Source organism: Populus nigra, chromosome 4 (genome assembly GCF_951802175.1).
Source record: "Populus nigra chromosome 4, ddPopNigr1.1, whole genome shotgun sequence".
In the NCBI taxonomy this organism is placed as follows: domain Eukaryota; kingdom Viridiplantae; phylum Streptophyta; class Magnoliopsida; order Malpighiales; family Salicaceae; genus Populus; species Populus nigra.
Genome location: NC_084855.1, coordinates 1221738 through 1242991, shown reverse-complemented (window position 1 = coordinate 1242991; position 21254 = coordinate 1221738). Strand labels below are relative to the sequence as shown.

At 33.3% G+C, this 21254-nt stretch overlaps 2 protein-coding genes across 2 annotated transcripts; both read right to left on the bottom strand.

Moving 5' to 3' along the window:
• Window positions 1-581: 581 nt before the first annotated feature.
• Window positions 582-3884, bottom strand: LOC133691355 (receptor protein kinase CLAVATA1-like). Its single transcript, XM_062111825.1, has 2 exons — window positions 1316-3884; window positions 582-934 (listed from the first exon to the last, which is right to left on the bottom strand). The coding sequence occupies exons 1-2, from the start codon at window positions 3882-3884 to the stop codon at window positions 582-584; spliced, it is 2922 nt and encodes a 973-aa protein (XP_061967809.1).
• A 7693-nt stretch (window positions 3885-11577) lies between these two features.
• LOC133691031 (synaptotagmin-2-like) lies at window positions 11578-16772 on the bottom strand. The gene is made up of 12 exons (XM_062111340.1): window positions 16437-16772; window positions 15348-15446; window positions 15192-15242; window positions 14979-15102; window positions 14199-14317; window positions 13927-14028; window positions 13746-13820; window positions 13268-13344; window positions 12939-13185; window positions 12435-12785; window positions 12105-12236; window positions 11578-11963 (listed from the first exon to the last, which is right to left on the bottom strand). The coding sequence occupies exons 1-12, from the start codon at window positions 16545-16547 to the stop codon at window positions 11835-11837; spliced, it is 1617 nt and encodes a 538-aa protein (XP_061967324.1). The 5' UTR covers window positions 16548-16772; the 3' UTR covers window positions 11578-11834.
• Window positions 16773-21254: the final 4482 nt, after the last annotated feature.

Below are 21254 nucleotides of genomic sequence, written 5' to 3'. Positions count from 1 at the left end.
CCATTAAAAAATACTAAAAAATACATCAATTTAATATCTTTTACAAGTAAAACATACCAAAAAAATAAAATAAAAACCACCACACTAAGACCAAAATGACAACACAACCCATTAGATGTCAATAACAATTGAGCATCCGAAAATAAGAGATCTATTATTATTTACACTCGTTGGATTTGGATAAAATGATCAAGGAAAACCTTGATAGATAATATCTAATGGCCCAATGCTTAAACTGGCATTGGGTCGATAACGGTATTGTAGTAGCTTCTTACCATATAGTAAGATCCCAGTAGATAAGCTTATTTCAATGGCCCAGAAATGTTACAAAAATCATAGATGCTGGTGTGTTTCCTGTATGCACAATAAGCTTTAAGTACATTCGAAGATGATGAAAATATGGTGATCTCTAATCAGCTTTTATAGCACAGAGCAGAGGAGATGGCTAACCCCAATATACAAGAAGAAAATTTACAGCAGTGAAGTCCATGTTACCACAAAATTATTAGAATTAGGTTTTGCTTTTATTCATTCAAGAACATTATTAGCCTAGACTTCAGTGCATGCGCGCCCAGATAAATCTAAAGGGTGAGGAGGCTTGGGGCTGACTGTGGAGGATTGGTGAGCATGTGAACCACTTCCCTCATGGTAGGCCGGTCTGAGCTCTCATCTTTTACACACAACATAGCTATCTTAAACAGGTGAATGGCACCTGTTAGAGGGTACCCACTAAGCCTGGGGTCCACAACTGCCAAGACTGAAGCTGCTTCGGATGGCTGAGATAGTTCTGACGTGGTCTTCCTGACCCATCTCACTATGTCCACCCCATCTCCAAACTCCCCTACTGGCTTCCTCCCTGCTATCAGCTCCAGCAGCACAACACCGAAGCTGTAAACATCACTTTTTTCGTCCACTTTCAATGTGTAAGCGTATTCTGCAGCACATCAAACCAATCAGAGAACGTAATGACTAGAAAGGCTCGAATTTTTTAGGTAGCTGCATTGAATTCAAAAGGCTTCTCTAAAAGTAGTGACTAGAAAGCCATTACTCGGAAAGTAATTTCAAAAAGATCTTTTACCTCAGAAAATTAGGCATAAAACCAAGCGTGTAAAGTAACCAAATTACCTCAATATGGACCTCAAACGAGGCCAATTAATGTATAACACCCAATTCATAAAGTTAATGGATTGAACGAGCATACAAGCTTATATACTATGGTGTCGGAGCATATATGCACATCATGCTGCTGACACGATCTGTAATAATTAGCTAATAAAGAAAGATAATTAGTAATTTAGTCAAGAAAATCACAGACCTGGAGCAATGTAACCATAGGAGCCAGCAATAGAGGACATGCATTCTGATGCACCTGCATCTTGCAAGAACTTGGCCAGCCCAAAATCAGCAACATGAGCCTCAAAATCCGAATCAAGCAATATGTTATTGGACTTCACATCCCTATGTATAATCAAAGGAGAGCAATCATGGTGAAGATAACAGAGTCCCTTGGCAGCCTCCACAGCAATTCTGTACCTGGTTTCCCAATGCAAATGGCCTCCCTTTGAACAATGCAAAAGCTCTCCTAAGCTCCCATTTGGCATGTACTCATACAACAGCAAGTTGGTATCCTTATTTGATACGTACCCCAGCAGCCTTACAATATTTCGGTGCCTGATCCTTCCAAGTGTTTGAATCTCGGCTGAGAAGCCATGATCGCTTCGTCCGGTGCCTCTACCAACAAGTCGTTTGATAGCTACATGATCAATACCCTCTGGCATTGACCCACGGTAGACAATCCCAGCGCCACCTTTGCCTATAATGTTTTCCTCTTTCAAGCACTCGAGCACATCCTCTGCTTTGAAATCGAGCCTTTGGAATGCAGTGAGCTTCCAGGCCCGTGATTTCTGCAGATTCTTCTTTCTCAATCTGTAAACTGTCACTGCTATTAACAGCAACGCAGTGACAAGAGCAATGACAGTGATCATTAGCTTTGAAGTATTAAAGGACCTTCTATGGCCATGACCACCAAATGAGCAAGAGTCATTTCTTGCTACACAGAGATTTGGATTTCCAAGAAATGAGCTGTCATTGAACGCCAGGAATTGGCCGACAGAAGGGATCCGGCCAAATAAATTGTTGTAGGAGAGGTTTAGAGTTGTAAGACTTGTCATGTATCGAATTTCACACGGTAGTTGACCAGTAAGCTGATTTCGAGAGAGATCAAGAATACTCAAATCCTTCAGTTTAGTAATCTCCTTTGGAATCTCCCCACTGATGCTGTTTTGACTGAAATCAACGGATGTAAGTGAAGTGCAATGGAACATGGAAGCTGGGATTTCACCGCTAATGTTGTTGGCACGGATGCTGATCTTGGAGAGGATCTCCAGACTGAAGATTTCATCAGGAATTTCACCAGAAAGTCTGTTCATTTCCAGAGATAGAAACTGCAAACTCTTCAAATTCCCAATAGCCCGGGGGATTCTACCAGTAATCCGATTGTCAGAAACCGAAAGAGAGCCTAGTGCATCTCCTGAAATCTCCGGTGGAAGCTCGCCGGAGAAATAGTTATGGCTCAACTCAATTTGGGTCACCAAAGGTAAATTAAAGATCCCAGCAGGGATAGTGCCTGTAAAGAGATTACAAATGATTCTGATTTTGAGCAAGGACTTGCACTGGCCAATTTCTTCAGGAAGTGATCCAATGAAGAAATTATTCATGAGAATCAACGTCTTCAATTTCCCTCCCTTGCATAAGTCCCGAGGAACCAATCCTGTCAAGTGATTATATGACACGTCCAGATACATCAGCTTCCCATTCCGGCCGAGCTGTTTGGGAAGCTCAAATGTGAAGATGTTTCCCCAAACCTGAAGCACCTCAAGGTTTGGAAAATCACCAACAAAGTCTGGGATTGGACCGTGCAGCTTGTTTTGAAAGAGATTGATGAGTGTTAAGTTTTTCAAAGCTGAAAAACTCTCGGGTATCTCCCCAGTGAGGTTGTTGATTGAAAGATCAAGTGATTTCAAGCTAATTAGACCAGATAATTCCGAAGGGATATATCCAGTGAGATTATTGAATTGAAGAAACAGCGAATGCAGATGGGTTAATTGGCCTAGAGTAGAAGGAATCTCACCATTAAGGTTGCAAGAACCCATGTCAAGAAGTTCAAGATTACTCAATGATCCAAATTCAGGTGGAATACCTCCTTCGTAATGGTTATAGTACCCAATGCACAAGCTCTTGAGATTCTTCAGCTTAGACAAGCTAGAAGGAACTTTGCCTGAAAGGTCATTACCACTCAAGCCTAAGAACTCCAAGCTCATAATCTCCGAGTACTCCTCTGGTATTTTACCAGAAAAGAAATTCCCTCCCAGGTGAAGATGCTTGAGTTTTTTCAGGTTTGCAATTTCAATTGGCAGTGGACCCGAGCAATTATTGTTGTAAATATCAAGAACCTCAAGCTGTGTCATGCCAGGAGTGATCTTTCCAGAGAAATTCCCACCAATAGCATTGCCAGAAATGTTCAAAATCCTGAGAGATTTAAGCATGGCTATCTCCGCAGGAAGTTCCCCCGTGAGATTATCATTGGCCAAAGTAAGATTCACAAGCTTGTTCAACAACCCAATCTCTGGAGGAATTGAACCAGGAAGATGTCTGAACGACAAATTAAGTGACACCACACGTGAGCTCTCATCACACGTGACTCCAGAGAAGAAACAATGAGCTGAAGGAGATGTAGGAGAAGCCACCCAATCTTCAAGGCCAGTGCCATTATGTCCGTACATGGAAGATTTCAGCTTCAAGAGGACTTCAAGTTCACTGTATCCACTGCAAGCAGTGAACAGTAGTACAAGAAAAGGAAGAAGAAGACACAGAAGAGTTCCCATTTTTTCCCAAGTTTTTTCTCTTCGAGGAGAAAATGTTAGTCGATAACGTAGAAGTGAATACTATGCTAGTGTACTTGTTCTTTGGTTCTTTCTGTTCAATCACGTCGGGGTATGGCAGGCTATAAGAAGTATAGTTTGGTTGCAGGACTGTGCACTGACTCGCAGTATCAAGCCTGAAATTGAATTAATAAAAATCAAGAGTGCTGGGTTCACAAAAGGAGTAGCGGTGGCGTTGCATCTTGCATGGGGTTTTGTGCCTTGGACTTGCCATGGCTAGGGTCCCACTTTGTACGTTGTGGTTTCACAGTAACAGTAGTTTAGCTTCCATTGGTGGATTTTGTGCAAGGTCTCCAAATGGACGTACGTTTATTAAAGGGATTAGACTTTAAGATTTTCTACGCTCTTCCATGGAGGGAATTGGAATCTGAGAAAAAGCCTTGACACAAATTAACAGAGTAATGGGGCTGGGGATTGTCGTTTTAAACCTGACGTTTGTGTTCGACGGTGTGAAGTGGCGGTCTGAAAAACAGGCCCACAATAATGCTGTCGTGTCCTCTATCTCGTGTCAACAACGCCAGTTAACGTGATAAGTTTTCCTACATCTTTTAAATTATTTTTCACTTATAAATATTTTTAGATATTATTTTTTTATTTTAAAAAAATTATTTATTACATCATCATATCAAAATAATTTATAAATATAAAAAGAAGTTATTTGAAGTAAAGAAAAAAAAATTAACTTTTTTAAAAATATTTTTAATACGTAAAAATAAATATATTCTAAATAATATTTGTAATTATGATAGTAGTTGTTTTTAAAATTATTTTTATTTGAAAATTTATTAAAATAATTTTATTTTTTAAAAATAATTTAAAGAAAAGAAATCAAAAATTTCAAAAGCATTTTTTAAATGTAAAAACAAATACATTATTTATTCATGTCTTATGCTCTACGGATAAAGTAGTTTAATACATTATTGATAATTTTTAAGTATTTTTTATAATCTTAATATTAAAAAGGAAATAAATAAACATAATTATATTTTTAATTAAAAATATTTTTATAAAAGCATCAAACAATACATTTCCAAACACATTACTAACGTTAGTGTTGAACGGCATTCGTTCTCAAAGGTAAAAAACAATCTAGTTTCTAACCTTTCGTTTCTCCTGCCTCCTGGGTCTACAAGTATCCACGTGGATTGTGTCCTTTTCAGAAGGGCTGATGATGAAGTGGGCTTTGGGAAATTTTGATGGGCCCATTGCAAAGGCTGTCTGTGTCTTTTCCTCAGCAAGTCACCTTTCTAATCTGACTCTCTTTGGATGTGAGCTAAAAAGTCCACTCTTCTTGCTCCTTTCTCGTCCTACACTAATCTTGACCGTCCAGTGGTGGGCCCTTACATTGAATGCCCTGTACTGGCCTTTCATTTTGTCTGCTTCCTCGCACAAATTTCATTACCCTCTTACGCAACACATCTATTTGGACTCCTTCAAAGAATCAAAGTTATCATTTCGGATCTGGGATTGACATCTCGTGTTTTAAATATATATTTTTTAAAAAAATAATTTTTTAATATTTTTTAATTATTTTAATATATTAATGTCGAATATAAAATTTAAAAAATTTAAAAAATTATTTTAATATATTTTTAAACAAAAAAATATTTTAAAAAATAATCATTATTACAATACTAAACAACTATTTTTTTTAAATGATTTTATTAAAAATGTGTTTGAGATATTTATATATTACTTTGATATCAAGTTTATTTTTTCTGATTCCAAGAGCACGTGAATTTTTAATTTGATATTAAGTTTTTTAATGGTTTTAAAAACATTATTCAATATTTTTTTAATGATTGTAAAAATACATTTCTTGAATCAACATGACGTATTCGGATAAATTTAATTGTTTGTACTTGAAATTTAAATTTAATTGAAGATTACAAAAAAACAATTTTTAAAAATACATCTGAATATTCAAATAAATATATTTGTACAAGACTCGAATAAGATGAATGTATGAAAATCAGCTAGAGATACCGTGCTTAAAAATTGACACTGAAACCGTCGACTAGGATAGATGCTTATGCTTTTAGTTCTTTAGAAAAGTGGCTTTTTGCGGCGGATACATATTTTTATATTTTTAAAATATTTTTAAAATTTTTATTTTTTTAAATTAATATTTTTTTATATTTTCATATCATTTTAATATTAAAAATAATTTTTTAAAACAAATATTATTTTAATATATTTCTAAATATAAAATATTTTAAAAAACAATAATTATCACCTTGGAATCACTATCACATATTAAATTCTTTAACTACCTGAGTAGATTACTCTGATAATTCGAGAACCACACAAGTTGCTCGGCGAAGACGAGCATCTATTCTTTGTTTCCCAAATGTTAACGCACCTGTTGGAGAACCTCTTCATATTCTCCTAGCGAAGGGATTGGGGGGGGTTCCGAGCTAGTTAGAGAAATCCATGTAAGTGGATGATTTGGAGAATAAAGATGTTTGCCTTTACATGCAATAGCAAAACTATGTGATGATTGGAGCTCACCATTGTCGAGAGAAAAAAAGAAGAGAATCCATCTCCGCCGTGCTTTAAGTGCTCGAGGGCCTCATGGGACACGGTCTACATGTACTTTGGAGTTCATTGCGTTAATATTCCAGAGAATCTCTGCGTGATTTAACGTGAACACGAAACACATTCCTGGACACAGCCTCGTCTATTATGTGTATTAACCAGTGAATTCATGATTGTTTTTCAATGACACCACCAAGTTCTTGTTGGAAGCTTTCCAGCCAGGAGCTAGCCCCATTGGGTCAAAGACCCAAGAGGCATGCACAGAGCCATACCAAAAGTGTTAAGAGTGGAAAGCAGACTAGACAAAAATTTTGATAGCTAGGTTCTTTCAGGAACTTGTGTAACGTCTTCTCGATGTACATTGACATTCACAAACAATGTTTTCCAGCAAGACCATTTGTGTTTTTTTTTAAAAAAAATTAAATTAATATTTTTAGGTGTTTTTAAATTATTTTGATGTACTGATATAAAAATAATATATTTTAATATATTTTTAAGTGAAAAATAATTTAAAAAATAACCGTTATTACATTTTCAAGCACCGTCTTAGAATTGATTTTAAAAAATTATAAATTATAGTTTTTTTAAAATAAAAGTATAATATTAGTTTTAATGTATTTCTAAATATTTAAAAGCTATAATTACGGTGAAAATTTCATCATAACAATGTAAAATTGATGATTTTTTTTAAAAAATTAACTAATCATATTATAATGATAAACAATAACAACCATTTAAAGTGATAATATGAATTCACTACACTAAAACAAGTCAACAAGATATTGAAGCGGATTCACGTAATAACTTGGTTTTATTTTAGTGTAATATAGGTGTCCGGGTCAGTTTGCGCATACCTCGTCTAATCTTATAGACTCTAAAGCTAATGACTATATAAATTTTTAGTAACCATCATATGAGCAACCACATAGTTTGAACATGAGATCACAGAGAAAGCAAATCTTTTGATCCCAAACTTTTTATTACTGGGTCATCACCTGAATAATTAATTTGTTTTTTAATCCATAGTTAAGTGCCGACTGTCCAAGTTTTTTTTCTCCTTAAAAATGGTAGACAGAGTTGTGCACCAAATTATTCAAAAATAATACGATTTCACACATCTGCATTATACTATAAAAATCTATAATTAAAATCAGAAAGTATAAAGGGATCAGTTATATATACATTATCCTTATATTATCGTTGTTTAATTGGTTGAGTTCCTCTCCTATTTTTTTATTTAATTCACTTGATTATTAACTTTTTTATATATTCGACACACTTAACTTAAACAACTAATGTAAGGTATAAGCTATCATTATAAATAAATTAGGGTTTCTAATTTCTTAATCAATAACCTATCTCTTGTTTTTTTAATCACAGTTAGAAATTGGGTAGGCGTAGCGAATTCGTTATCGAACAATTATGGTTCTTCGGGTTCATCCACCATGATGGAGTCAGCTTCCATCCATGTCAAAACGGAAAACCCATATGAGATTGTGAAGGTCCAGATGTGCTGTGCAGTTGCGGGAAGAAGACAACAATGTGAACATCCTGGACTGGCAAGCATCCATGAATGAGGTTTTATGTTTGCCCGGGAAGAAAAGAAGAAATGTGTGAGTAAACTCGGTTGCGTGAAACTGTTAAACTCGTAATATATGTCATGAGACTATTATAACATAATAAAAAATAAATTGAAACAAATTAGAAAATTTAATTTTTAATCAATTTAGTATTAAAAGATGAAATTAAAAAAATCAATTAAAAAAATACATAAAATAACTCGAGTCAGTTAAAATTAACCGGTCAAACTTGTAACCCGAATCATGAGATGAAGATAATCTTATAAAAAACAAATAAAAATAAATCACAAAATCTAATCCTCAGTCAACCAAATATCAAAATATAAAAATAAAAAAAATAAAAAAAATAAAATTAAGTTAATCAAGTGAACTTGTTAGACTTATGGTCCGAATAATGAGTTTAAGATATTTTTATAAAAAATAAATTAAAAAATTAAATTTTTAATAAATGTAATATAGTAATATTAAAATGAAAAAGAAAGAAAATCAACAACATATTTTTGAAAAAATATTTAAATAAATAGTATTACATGAGAAGGGTACAGGACAAAACCCCCTTCCTTTAGTATTTTTGGTTGATGTAGATAATTAAAATAATAATAAAAGAAATCAAGTAATCAAGCAACAATATTAAAGAAATCAAGTAATCAAACACAATTAACCTGACTACAAAGTGAATTATTGATGTTTAGATTATTATAAATGTTGCAAGATGGCATAATCCTCGTAATAAATAAATTTAATATTTTTTATTTTTATTTATTCTGAATGTATTTTTTAATTGTTATTTATTTAATTATTATTTTAGGATAGAAAACATAAGACAACAAAGACAACATAATATATTTTTATGTGTTTTTAAATTGATAATAAAACAATTATTTTAAAATCATCTCATAAATATATTTATATTATATCTGTATTTTTAATTTTTTAAAAATAATTATTTATGAAAATATTAAATCATGTTTATTGTAATGTAATATAGGAAAAAAGATATTTTAAAAAAATGTGAATAAAGAATGATAATATGTTATGCAATTACTCAATTTATGAAAAAATTGTATTATTTTAATATTAATATAATAATCATTAAAAATTTATATAATTATTAATTTTAAAATTTATGGGATTAATTATTTCATAATTAATAATAACAATAAAAATTATATTATTTATTTTTGACAAGAAAGCTATTGATAGGTAATGATGGTAACTTTTACCCGTTTTAGTAAAAGCCAAGAGCTAGTTCTGGAAAAGGGTGAGATTGATAGATCAAAGATTAGATTAGTAGAAGCCCACTTTTCCATGCACAACCCTGTAATTTTTCAACCGTGAAATTATTGCGGTGATAGATTCTCCGACCCTTCCATCAAATCAACGACTGCGAGCATGATGTCAGCACCTCTGGGTTCTGTGATTTTTTCCTCATTGGCCCAAATCATAACAGTCTTACAGCTCAACTACCCACGGTTTAATATTTTTTAAAATAAAAATACTTTTTAAAAAATAATTGTTATTATTTTAACAAAACGGAATTTTAATCTACTTTAAGCTTGTTTTGACTTTGGTTTTCTTTACATATACAGCTTTTTGGAATGGGATTAAAATAACACTTTTTAAAAAATATATATATTTTATATTATTTTAATGTGTTGATATTAAAATTAATTTTTCAAAAATAAAAAAATATTATTTTAAAATATTTATAAATAAAAAATAATTTAAATTATAATTACTATTTTATTTTTAAACATGATAAGACAAGTTTGTCTGATCCAGCGCTGCTGACTTCGTACAGGTCCATAAAGAAAACCTAAGAGGCGCCCAAAAAGGAGGAATTGGATGGGGAGGGTTTTGGTAGATCCATCTATCTAAGAGGACTTTTAGCGGAGCTAGAAACCAAAGGGCCGGCACAGGAGAGGCCCAATCACCAAAATATAGCATTTTGTTGTGTTTGTCCTGTTTTTTTTTTATTAAATGATTTGTTTTTAAATTAATTTTTAAAGTTTTTTTTAATGTTTTGATATGCTGATATTAAAAATAAATTTTATTTTTTTTAAAAAAATTATTCTGATATATTTCTAAGTAAAATAATATTTTGAAAAATAACCTCACAATCTCATATACACTCAAATTATTTGTAACATTGTTAATTATTTTTTTTAATTCTCTTTTTTCTTTAATCGAGATTGGTTCAGACCTTGAGTTAGCCAGGTTCTAAGTAACCTGTTGGCCGGTCCAGGTTTTATAAATAAAAATATTATATTATTATTAATTTTAATATTTAATATAAACTAACGGTAAAAAATAATATGTAATTATTATTTTCTAAATATGTGAGTTTAATAATAATATATATTAAGAGTAATATTGATTTTTTTCATATTTTATAATATTTCATCCACCATCAACCATCAAATACAATTTAAATAATATCGATGCCTATGTCGTTATTCGATCTCGGTAAACTTTGAGACCCTTCATCCATTTTAGGATTTACTTCTTATCGAGATACAAGGTTAAGTCCCAATGACTGCAGTTTTTCTAAACTATAACTACGCTAGGGAAAAGCTAACAAATTCCCTTAATGTAATCTCTGAATGTATTTCTTAGAATACAAAATAAATTTGTAAGTAAAAATCAATTATATTGATTAAATATATTAAATAATTGTTATTTTATATGATAACGTTTTTAGATATTTACAATATATTAAAAAAAACACATTATTACCTAGAAATATTAAATGATTAATGAACAATTTTTCTAAGAATTTCTGCTAGCTAAACTTGATGAAGTCGTGTTTTTATGTTGTATTTTTTAAAAGAATTTTTAAAATTGAAAATATATCATAATAATTTTTTTAGGTTTTTTTTTTATATTAGTTTATCAAAACAATTGAAAAGTAATAAAAAAAAACTAATATAATTTTTATACTTTTAAAATATATCTAAAAACAAAAGTTACTACATATCAAAACACTGAAAAAAAACTATCCTTATGTATTTAACTGAAGATCTATTAAATCTCCCATTAAAAAAACAAATCTAACAAATTTGGGTCTAATTCGCTTTTTTATTATTATTCCAATGATTGTGCTTTATACAGGGTGGCATGGGAGGATTAAGGAGAGGTTGTAATTAGAGAGTTTCATTAAGAAGGTGACGTTTCGCAACGACTGCCTTTCTTTCCTCATGCTACAATGATGATCTAAATCACCGAGGCAAGAAAAGTTGGCTCTCGCCGTAAGCTGTAACATATCACTGAGTAATAAGCTTGCCGTAATAAGGGATGAGAGATAAGAAAGTGTAACTCAGAGACCATGGACAGCTTGACAACGATGTCCTTATCATGGAGGGATCTCTCTTTTTCACAAGCTAGCAGGTTCCCTTGACACAAATAACCAACTGCATGCTTCAAGTACTTATCTGTAACGTTCTACTTACCATTTTAATTTCGAAAAATATACATGTTTATCAAAGAAAAAAAAATAGTTCTCGTTAGACACAAGAACCTTGCTGGAAATTGCTGCAGATTTTTACTAAACATGCTTAAAAACGTTTCAACAAGCTTATAGACATGCTTGTCAGACACAAGAACCTTGCTGGAAATTGCTGCAGATTTTTACTAAACATGCTTAAAAACGTTTCAACAAGCTTAGATGTACTGAACATGCTTAAACTGTAGTGCTAAAATCACTATAAACAAAAAGCGCAGGGAATGTTTTATGCTTGAGACCAAATACCTACCGATAGCCACACTATGTGTCCCCTTAAGATGTTCTCCATTGCAGCTCAACTTGGATTCGGCCATTCTTGGAGTCAATGAGATGGTACTTCTCGTTGATTCTCTTGTTGTTTACGACATCTGCTAGGTTTATCACCACATAACCCAGGTTTTCCTGATTGGAAATTATAGAGATCAAAGAAACATAACTCAGACACTATCGGCGAAATGTGAAACAGCACACTGGCCTCAAAATTGCTGGATCAGGCATACTAGTGATGGTATCAAGGCAATTAAACAAATGCAATTTATATACCTTAGGATGCAATAGACCCATCCTTGAGGAGGAGCTAACAACTTCCACATGAAGTCTTTCATTCGTGGGTGCTTCCTCCAGCACGAACTGAAACTCTTCTTCCCATCTCGGATCTCTGCTTTTCTTCACTTGCTGTATCGATTTTAAATATAAATTATTAATTTTGAAGTAGTGAAATTGTATTAATATCATGATTGAAAAACGAAGCGACTTGATGGCTATGTGGCTAAAATACAGTATGCAAACGGAATTTGAGTCTTCGCCATTGAAAGGTGAAAAACAACTTAAATTATGCTTGTGTGAGTTATCGTGACGACGCTTATGACATACCTTAGTTCTTTTCTCCTCCCCTTTGAAAAGTAATCGAGCGTAAGGATTTGTGTGGTGTTTTCCTTCCACATCTTGAGCTTCGTGCACAATAACTACAAACAGACCACCACCAGCAGGTGTACCTTCAGGAGCTTTTGCCACAGCATTTGGATCATCGATATCTTTTGGTATCTCATCTTCCTTAAAAGGTTTGTATACCAATTCAACAACAATCTGTCCGCGTGATTTCTCATTTTGAACATCATTTGGGTCCATATTTTTTAGCAGATCAAGTGTAAGAACTTTTGGTTCATCAGGAGTCAGCTCTTTCAGTGGAATGACATTCATACCCATCTTGTCATGTTTGCCAACCTATGCGAAATGAAACATAAAATCCCTTGCAATCATGAATGTTGGGAACGGAAGGACAAAATCATGGTGGGAAAAAACTTCTTAAGCATAAGCAACGATGCACTTTGTGCTGTGTGGTTAATCCTACGAAGATGCACAGAGATACATACACACCTGTTCCCAATCATAGACAAGAACCTCCAAGGCTTGAGATTCCGGGTCTTTAACAGTGATATTGAACTCCTCATTCCATTCAGGGTTCAAGTTTTTGTGTTTAACAGTTGTTTTATTTGAATGATGCTTATCTTCGGTAAGCTTTAATTTCACATATGGGTCTGATGCCCCTAACAGATCTTTCTTTTTAAGCTTCATTGCCCTCAGAACCTTCACAGCGAGTATCCCAACAGGTCGCTTCATGGCTCTGACATTTTTAGGAAAGCTTAGCAGGTCCTAGCAAACATATTGCATCATAACATGGACTTAAGGAGTTGACGAATACTTACTTTGAAGGATCCATGATTGGTACTACCAGGCATTTTGGCCATAAATACATATTTGCAACCTGATCTTTGATAAGCTCCTGAACAGGAAAAAAAGGAAAGGAAAAGAAAGGAAGAAAAAATGAGGGATCGAAAAAATAAACTCTCTATATTTTATTATTCCACTGTCTTTGATGGGGGGTGGTTCAAAATAATTGGATGCTCCTTGGAATCGCAACCTTGCGCTGCAATGCTTTTCTAAGGAAAATATTTGTCCTTAGAATACGTGCATTAACCTCCAAATAAATATACAAATAGACATTGTCATGCACGAGGACTCAAGTTATGGTAAACAGTTGCAGATATTATTTGTTGAAATAGCATTCTAGAAATGACAATGATGAAAATAAAATATATCTTGAAACTTAATAGCGAGAGGAAACCACCTCCCCCTCCAGTCCACCCAACCATCTAAAAAAACAAAAACAAAAAATATCAATACCTGGACAAATTTGTACAGGCCGGGAATGGACATAGCATCTGCTCCAAGCAATTTCAATCCAAAGTCAACATGTGGCTGCAAAATCAGAAAGAATGTATAACGATTCCAGATTCCTTTGTAACAAGTAAAATATCCTTTATTTGCACAACATTTGGTATATATTTTAACCATCACCACGTACCTTCTCTAGCAGAGACACATATATATTGGCAAAACAAGGAAATACTGGAAGCAAAGGCTTTAGGGTGATACGAGGAGCAGCAAATACTTGCAAATCAACCACCTGAAATGGTCCAAAGAGATCAATGGTTTCACTTGTACATAGAACCAGGTGACAAGGGGGTGGGGATGTGAACATGTGCAAGTATTTTTGTAACATACTCAAATCTCAATTACTTCATTTTGACTGACAAAACGGTCTTTCTGTTTATTAACAGTCGCAAATCAGAATACCTGAACTGTGGCTTTCAGACCAAATGCTTTAACCGCAATAGTTATATCTGGATTCCCAGCCCACTTCAATACTGGTTCCATGATCAGCTCTTTCTCATCAGTGACATAAACTTTCATTCCTGGAATATAGTAGAACCAAGAATCATCAATCTTCAGAAATTTACCAAGCTGTGTCCCTCGAAACAACCTTGAGATGATATCTATTAATGCAAGGAATAGAACAATGTAATCCCAAAATGAAATTGTATATATGCGCCACATTAGTGAGAAGGAGGAGTCACCTTCTTAACGCATCAGATACAATAGAATGATACTTTTACCGGGGGGCAAAAACATGATGTTCAAGCAAAGGAGATGATTCCATTTTGCTTGTTTTACTGGATTGAAGACGATGTATTTTCCATATTCATCAATCAGTCATTTGCGATCATTTTAATGGCTTTAGAACGAGAAGATAACTGTTTTTATTAAGCGGGAAAAAATCTGAACATGTTCTTGAATGTCAACAAATTTTATTGGTTCAGGGTTTGTTTTCCCCAGATAATCAACCCTTCCAAAATAGGTCGGAGATGCAGAAATGAGTTCTGCACAACTCCTCTTAAAACCTGACAATTGAAAGATATGTAGAAGAAATATGTCAAAACCTTCCACAGTTTTTTAAGCAACGAAGTTATTTAGATCATTGTGACAAAAAAAAAAAAAACACAGAGAGAGAAAGAGAAAAAAAGAAGGTGCATGCAGAAGCCAAAGAGCGTGTGGAGACAGAGAGAGCAGCGTAACCTGGAAAATTTGGTGGCAGGGAGCCCAAGGTAAGTGTTTCAAATTCAACAGAGTCAATTTTGTATTTTGGAATTTGCTCAGCAATAATGGGCTTTGCTATATTCCTTGCAGTCTTGCAAATTGCCTAGAAAACTTGAAGCATCAAGCAAAGTATGCCCACGAATAGAAATGAAGCCATGGATAACAAACCGAAAACTATTTAGGCACCCGTACCGTATTTATGTAAGGCCACATGTTCTCAATCAATTTGTTAAGCCAGTCAACCTTCACAAAAGAAAGTTTATTCAAATCTGTAAGAAGATTGCTGTGGAATCTGGCATTTCTCTACCATAATTAAAAAGCAGAAGACAACTGCGGGCTATAGCGTACCCGATCATAATCTGGATTCTTCACCCACTGGGGTATTTCTGGAAGCAAACGTTGCAAAGTTTTTGAGTCTTGTTCAATCAAAGGACGGACTACAGGATCCTGGAGAAATCAGAACTCATAACCAATCACTCAAAAAACATGATAAGTATAACAACCCCTTGGCGGAAGGCATGACATATCCTTTTTCTTCCTCCCGCAATTGACAGTTTATTAGGCATAAATTGTGCAAGAATTTCAAAACATGAAAATGTTAATTGTCACAGTACACAACAGAAAATATTAGAGAATCTATGTAAATTTATTTAATAAAAATTAAATATAAAATAGTGTGAATTTATATAAATTTCAAACTTAAAAGGTTTTTATTTGAGAAAATATTATAAAATAATATAAATTATATTTTAAAATCTCATCAAATAATTTTAATTTTTAAATTAAAATGATTTTTTAACGGAAAATACAGTAACATTTCCTGCTCCATTTTCCAAACTAAACTCAGATGAAGTGATGAAATTCTCACCCATCTTCCTTGTATAATCAATATGAAAACATGTTGGAATGTGCAAATCTATAAATTTCCACGCCCTCTAACAACTAACACTTAATACATTCTGCAATATTTTGTATTTGGAGTCCCAAACATGATCATCTCCTACTCTAATCAAAACCACAACCTATCAACGGTCAATCCAAATAGACAAAAATCTATAAAACAAGACCAACTTGTCATGGTATTTGGCACCAGTCCTCTTTTCAATCAAAACGTTCACAAAACAAACCATGAAGGTGCATATATAAAAAGTCAATAAGGTAAATTCCAAATTGGTTCCATAAAACGGCAAAAAATATAAAAAATAAAAAAATTGACCATCCATGGCCTGATCCGCGTTTTCAACATCGCTAAAAGCTTAAAACAGTCCCATGATTTCTTTTCCCTGTCATTTACATGTCTTAACCACTAATCAATAGCAAAAAACAGTCATAAATGTCCAAACATGGAATCTTAAAAGGTTAGAATTTCAGACCAAACAAAACCAAGAAAATGCAACACACCTGAAAGAACAAAAAGGGAGACAGCAAAACACCAACCTTAACATCAGTTGGCTGAAAATAGATGAACATATAGTAGCCAATTACAATCCCAATTGATGTTCCTATTCCAAATCCACAGAATCCCAATATACTACTCAGAATTCCCATCTCGTAAAAAAAATTCTATCTCTCCACTCTCCAAAACAAAAACAAAAAAAGGAACCCAACCCAATGTTGAAAATGTAGCAGAGATTCAAGAAACAAGTAATATATCTTTACAAGTGGGAAATAAAGATCTGTATGATCCTAAATTGTAGGTTGGTCTTATCAGGTAAGAGCAATAAAGGTGGCATTTATTCCTGCGGCCAATCTTTTTACGTTTAACGACTTATTGTTTTCTTACAACGGTTTGAAAATGAGAGTTTCACCCGCGTGTTATTCAGGTACCGTCAGTAACGTCTTAAAGGCTGAGCTGTGAGGTTCTGATTAGCTGGTTATTTTAGGGTTTTAGAGCAGGTGGGAAGTGAGTAGGGTCAGTTTTTGTGGCCTCTGTGACAATTATTGCGGAGCTGGGCCAGAAAAAGAAATTGATTATCATTGGGATTTGGGTCTTTCTGTTTCGGGTTTATTTGGGTTTATTTTTTTTTAATTAGTTTTTTTGGCTTTTAAATGTTTTAGGAGACTTCCGAGGGTTTTTTTTTCCTAATACTTCCAAGGATTAAGTTATAGCTTAGTCCTTGAAATTTAATAAAATAAATTAATAAAATTATATATTTTGATTAATATTTACTGTGTTTTTAAATTTGTTCATGATTTTATGTTTATTTTTCTTAGAAAAATATTAAATAAAAGAGAATCTAGTAAAATGAGGAAAATTGTCCATATGAAGGAAAGGTAAAACTACTAAATTGAGGTTGGTAAACATGAAGTAATCAATGGGCTTTAATTGTTTTTTATACCATAGAGACTAATATATTAATTTTGATGGAGTACAAGGATTGAGTTATAATTAATATTCGAATAGATTAATTATTGCATTTTGTTTTTAATATCTTATGAAGGTCTAGGTTACCTATGCTTTGAGAATGTCCATCAATGATATATACATCAATTGAAATGGTTTTAGGATTCTTGTTTGGACAGTTGCATTTAGGTTTGAATATATATAAAGAAATAATGCAAAAGAAAGAAAATTCATATAAAAGCACGCATTTAAGCATAGAAGTCTTTGTCTAATAATCAACAATAACAATCATTAAATCTTAATATATGAAAAATAGTTTAAAAATATCAATATCATTGAAAAAATATGAATAGATAAAGTAAATACAAAGCAACTGATTTAAAATATCTATTAAATTCTATTTCTTTAATTCTCATTTCCTCAAAGAACTAATTTATTAGCATAGAATCAATAGTTTCCATATAAATATTACCTATTTATGTCAGGAAAATAGCTGTAGATATTTGTGTAATTATAGTGCAAATAGTTTTCTATAATTAGGTTGATATTATAGCCAATAGTATGTGATTTTATGGAATGTAAATCAGAATTACTTCAAACAGCATTGCCCCTCGCCACACAAAGTGGAGCTGTCGAAAGGGGACGTAGAAGCAACACAGGGCTCTACTCAATCCGGCTCCTCACAGGACAAGCCTACTTTTTATCAGCTTCCTGTCTTGAGTAGAAATTAAAAAGTTCCTCTGGAAGATGGTGGGCGAGGGACTCGAAATGGTACTCTCTCTATATCAATCTCACCATATGTTGGAGATAATTATGGAGAGTAATGCTTGCTTTAGTTTGTTGTCACATCATTTTTATGTCTTTGCTAATGACTTAGATTACTTTCAGATTGTTGTCACGACTGTTTCCTTTGAAAGCAGCATCGGTTGATTAATTATGAAAACATTGCGCGTGGACTAATTAGAAAACGTAGCATGACAGTCTGATCAAGGTGAACATGGCAGGACTGAGATCAGGCTAGGCTCAATATTCGAAGGGGCGTCGTTTTACCAGGCTTGGTTACCACCATAGCAGTTCATTCTTACCCCTGCCCTTCCACTGAAAGCAACAGCAACATGATTACCTGCCAGTTCCATGTCAAGCATGTGCTTGTTGTGACCCACCGACGAGTATATATGGTCAAACAAGATAAACAGGGCACCATTTTTTAAATTTTGTTTAAAACAAATTGTAAAGGAGAACTACCGGTGCCATGAAGAATGTTAAGCAGCATTAAATCAGTATAAACTTCCAAAAAGAAAATGGTTAGATATTGATAAAGGAGGATGGTGGGATTTCTGTGGTGGCCATTGAAATGAAAATCTCTTTCGGTCATGCGTAGTACTGTAATTGGAGGCAAAAGAGGACCCTTAGTGTATATTGATAGAGAAAGTCACGTAATAGCTCGTTCAGTTTGAAAGCAACCACATGTGTGATGATAAACGAGAGATGATAATGAAAACTGAGGGCACAAATATGTCAGCATGTACCATCCACAGCTACGTTTCTGGTAAATGTCGTTCACCTTTGTATATGATAGGATTGCGCAATCTGCACCAATAGAACAGACAAAGTAGGCAAAGGAAATCCCTTTTGAAGCCCGAAGACTAAACCCAATTGGTCCATGTAGCAAGGCACACAAAATCTCTCGACATATCATTGATTCTTAAAAGATTAACCTCGCCGAAATACCGAATTAAGTTGCCAACTTGCCATGGTAGAGGAGAATCAAATCCAACTTAGAAATCATGATACCACCAAACCAGGTGCCATCAAATCCCTCTATAGATTCGGTCCAAGATTTAATCCAACGAAAAAAGCTCGGATTACAACCGTGCTCGGATCAGTTCCAAAATATGTCTAACTTATCATGAGGCCAGCCAGGTTTAATATCTTAATCATCTTCCCGCATGAAATAGGTTGGAATGTGTACACCCAGAGTAATTGGGCAGCATTCAAGGCCCTGAATACTGGGCAGATAGTTAAAAGGAAAACATGATCAACTGAGCCGGATGAAGAAAAAGAAACAGCCCATTTAAGAAAGTTAGCATGGCAGTGAGAGTGAGATATTGATAAAGTGATTGTCCCCAGGCGGAAAGTGAGCCACATCATTTTTGTACTATTCATGTAACCTTTTCCGTTCATTATTTATGATTTTTTTTTTGTTATGAATTCATATTATTGAGTTCTTTCTAATGATACTAGCGGGGTGTGATAATTGGAGTTTTTATCTGTATCCAGAATCATGTTATTTTTTTTAACCTTTTCTCCATCCTATCTCTTAACAAATTATAAGGAGAAGAAAGGAAAAAAAAAATGATACCAAAAACATACTAAAACTATGATAAAAATACTACTACTAGTATCATTGAAAAAAATCCGATAAGATAAATTCAATAACACCAAAGAATATAACAAAAGGTGAATGAAGTGGGATACATGAGTCATCTAAAAGTATTGGAGCCCACTTACTTTTAGGCCGCTCGGGTGACCCTTTTCGATCATCATTAATGATCTTTTTCAGTATTGTTGAATTTGTTTTGTCAAGATCTTTTCAACAGTATATGTGGTATTGTTATCGAAATTTCGATGTACTTCTATAGTCCTTTTTTTTTTCCTAGTCTATCTTTATTAAATCTTGGCTAGCAATTTTGCTATTAGAAAAAGTTAACCTTTTTAAACAAAACTATGTTAAAATCCAAGAAAAACTCTTCTTGACATGGCCATAACTGAAAATGGAAAATTTATTTTTATCTTAGGAACGAAGCATTGCAATTTTCGAGGGAACATGATGACTTGGATTGGATCACAGAAAGAATAAAAAGAAAAAACAGTCCCGACTTTTATCATCTAACCATTCTTTAAAGAAACCAATCTTTTTCTTCTTTGTTAAAGAAACTCAATCTTTTTACTAAAATATAATTAAAACCCGATCTGATTTTACCTTAAGAGACTAATGATTGTTATTAAAAAGTAAAAAGTCACCTGCAATTATAAAATTAATGTAAAGAAATATTTTTATAGAACTCGTGTAAATCCAACTTTGATTACGTGTTAATCCATAAGCTGGCTTCTTTATCTTCAAGATAGCGACTCCTTTACCTTATTATATCACAGAACGCGGGCTTTTAATGAAATGGACGGTGCCGCAAGTTGTAGCTAGGACGCCACTCCACGTGATCATGAACTTGTAATGTCAAACATACTCTTCTAAAGTTAGTATGATATGGAACATAGGTTAAAAAATTCATATTTACTTTGTTTATATATATATATATATATATATATATAGATTGATTGCTGGGGGAGAAAGTAAAATATAAAAGAAATGGTAGATTCGCGGGGAGCTACCATTCTTCTCCATTCTGTATTTGCCCTTCTGGCTTTGGATATAGAAGATCGATAAGAATGGTTGTTGGGAGATTTCTTGTTTTGATATCATATTAATAAATAAAAAATAATATTTATTGATAATATATACTGGTATAATTATTTATAATCAAGTAATGAAAATAAATCACAATCTTTAATTAATTAGTTGAAATTTTTAATTTTATTATTTGATGTGTTACTTGATTTTTTCCATAATTAATGATTCATGCATTGATTTTTTCGCATCTACTTTTCCTAAAAACAATTGAAGTACAAGGTGGCTTTTCCTAGCAGAAGCTGGAAAGCAAAAGAAATCACGTTGATTCGTGCTTTGGCCTTCTATGTAAATGTATAATGTCATCTTGTGATCCTCCAGAAAGAAAATGCCAAGCAAAAGAAGTGAAGATTTTTTGTTTTTCTCTAAAGGACAACCTTACGTAAAATTGAAAGGGTGGTCACACGGGCAAGTTGAGAACGAGAAAAACCTTTTTTTTCTTTTT

Coding starts and splice junctions, on each gene's coding strand:
- LOC133691355 (XM_062111825.1), bottom strand. CDS start 3,884: ATGGGAACTCTTCTGTGTCTTCTTCTTCCTTTTCTTGTACTACTGTTC. Junction 935..1,315: donor CTATGGTTACATTGCTCCAG/GTCTGTGATTTT, acceptor GATGTGCTGCAG/AATACGCTTACACATTGAAA.
- LOC133691031 (XM_062111340.1), bottom strand. CDS start 16,547: ATGGGAATTCTGAGTAGTATATTGGGATTCTGTGGATTTGGAATAGGA. Junction 15,447..16,436: donor TTCAGCCAACTGATGTTAAG/GTTGGTGTTTTG, acceptor TGATTTCTCCAG/GATCCTGTAGTCCGTCCTTT. Junction 14,029..14,198: donor GTCTGAAAGCCACAGTTCAG/GTATTCTGATTT, acceptor GGACCATTTCAG/GTGGTTGATTTGCAAGTATT.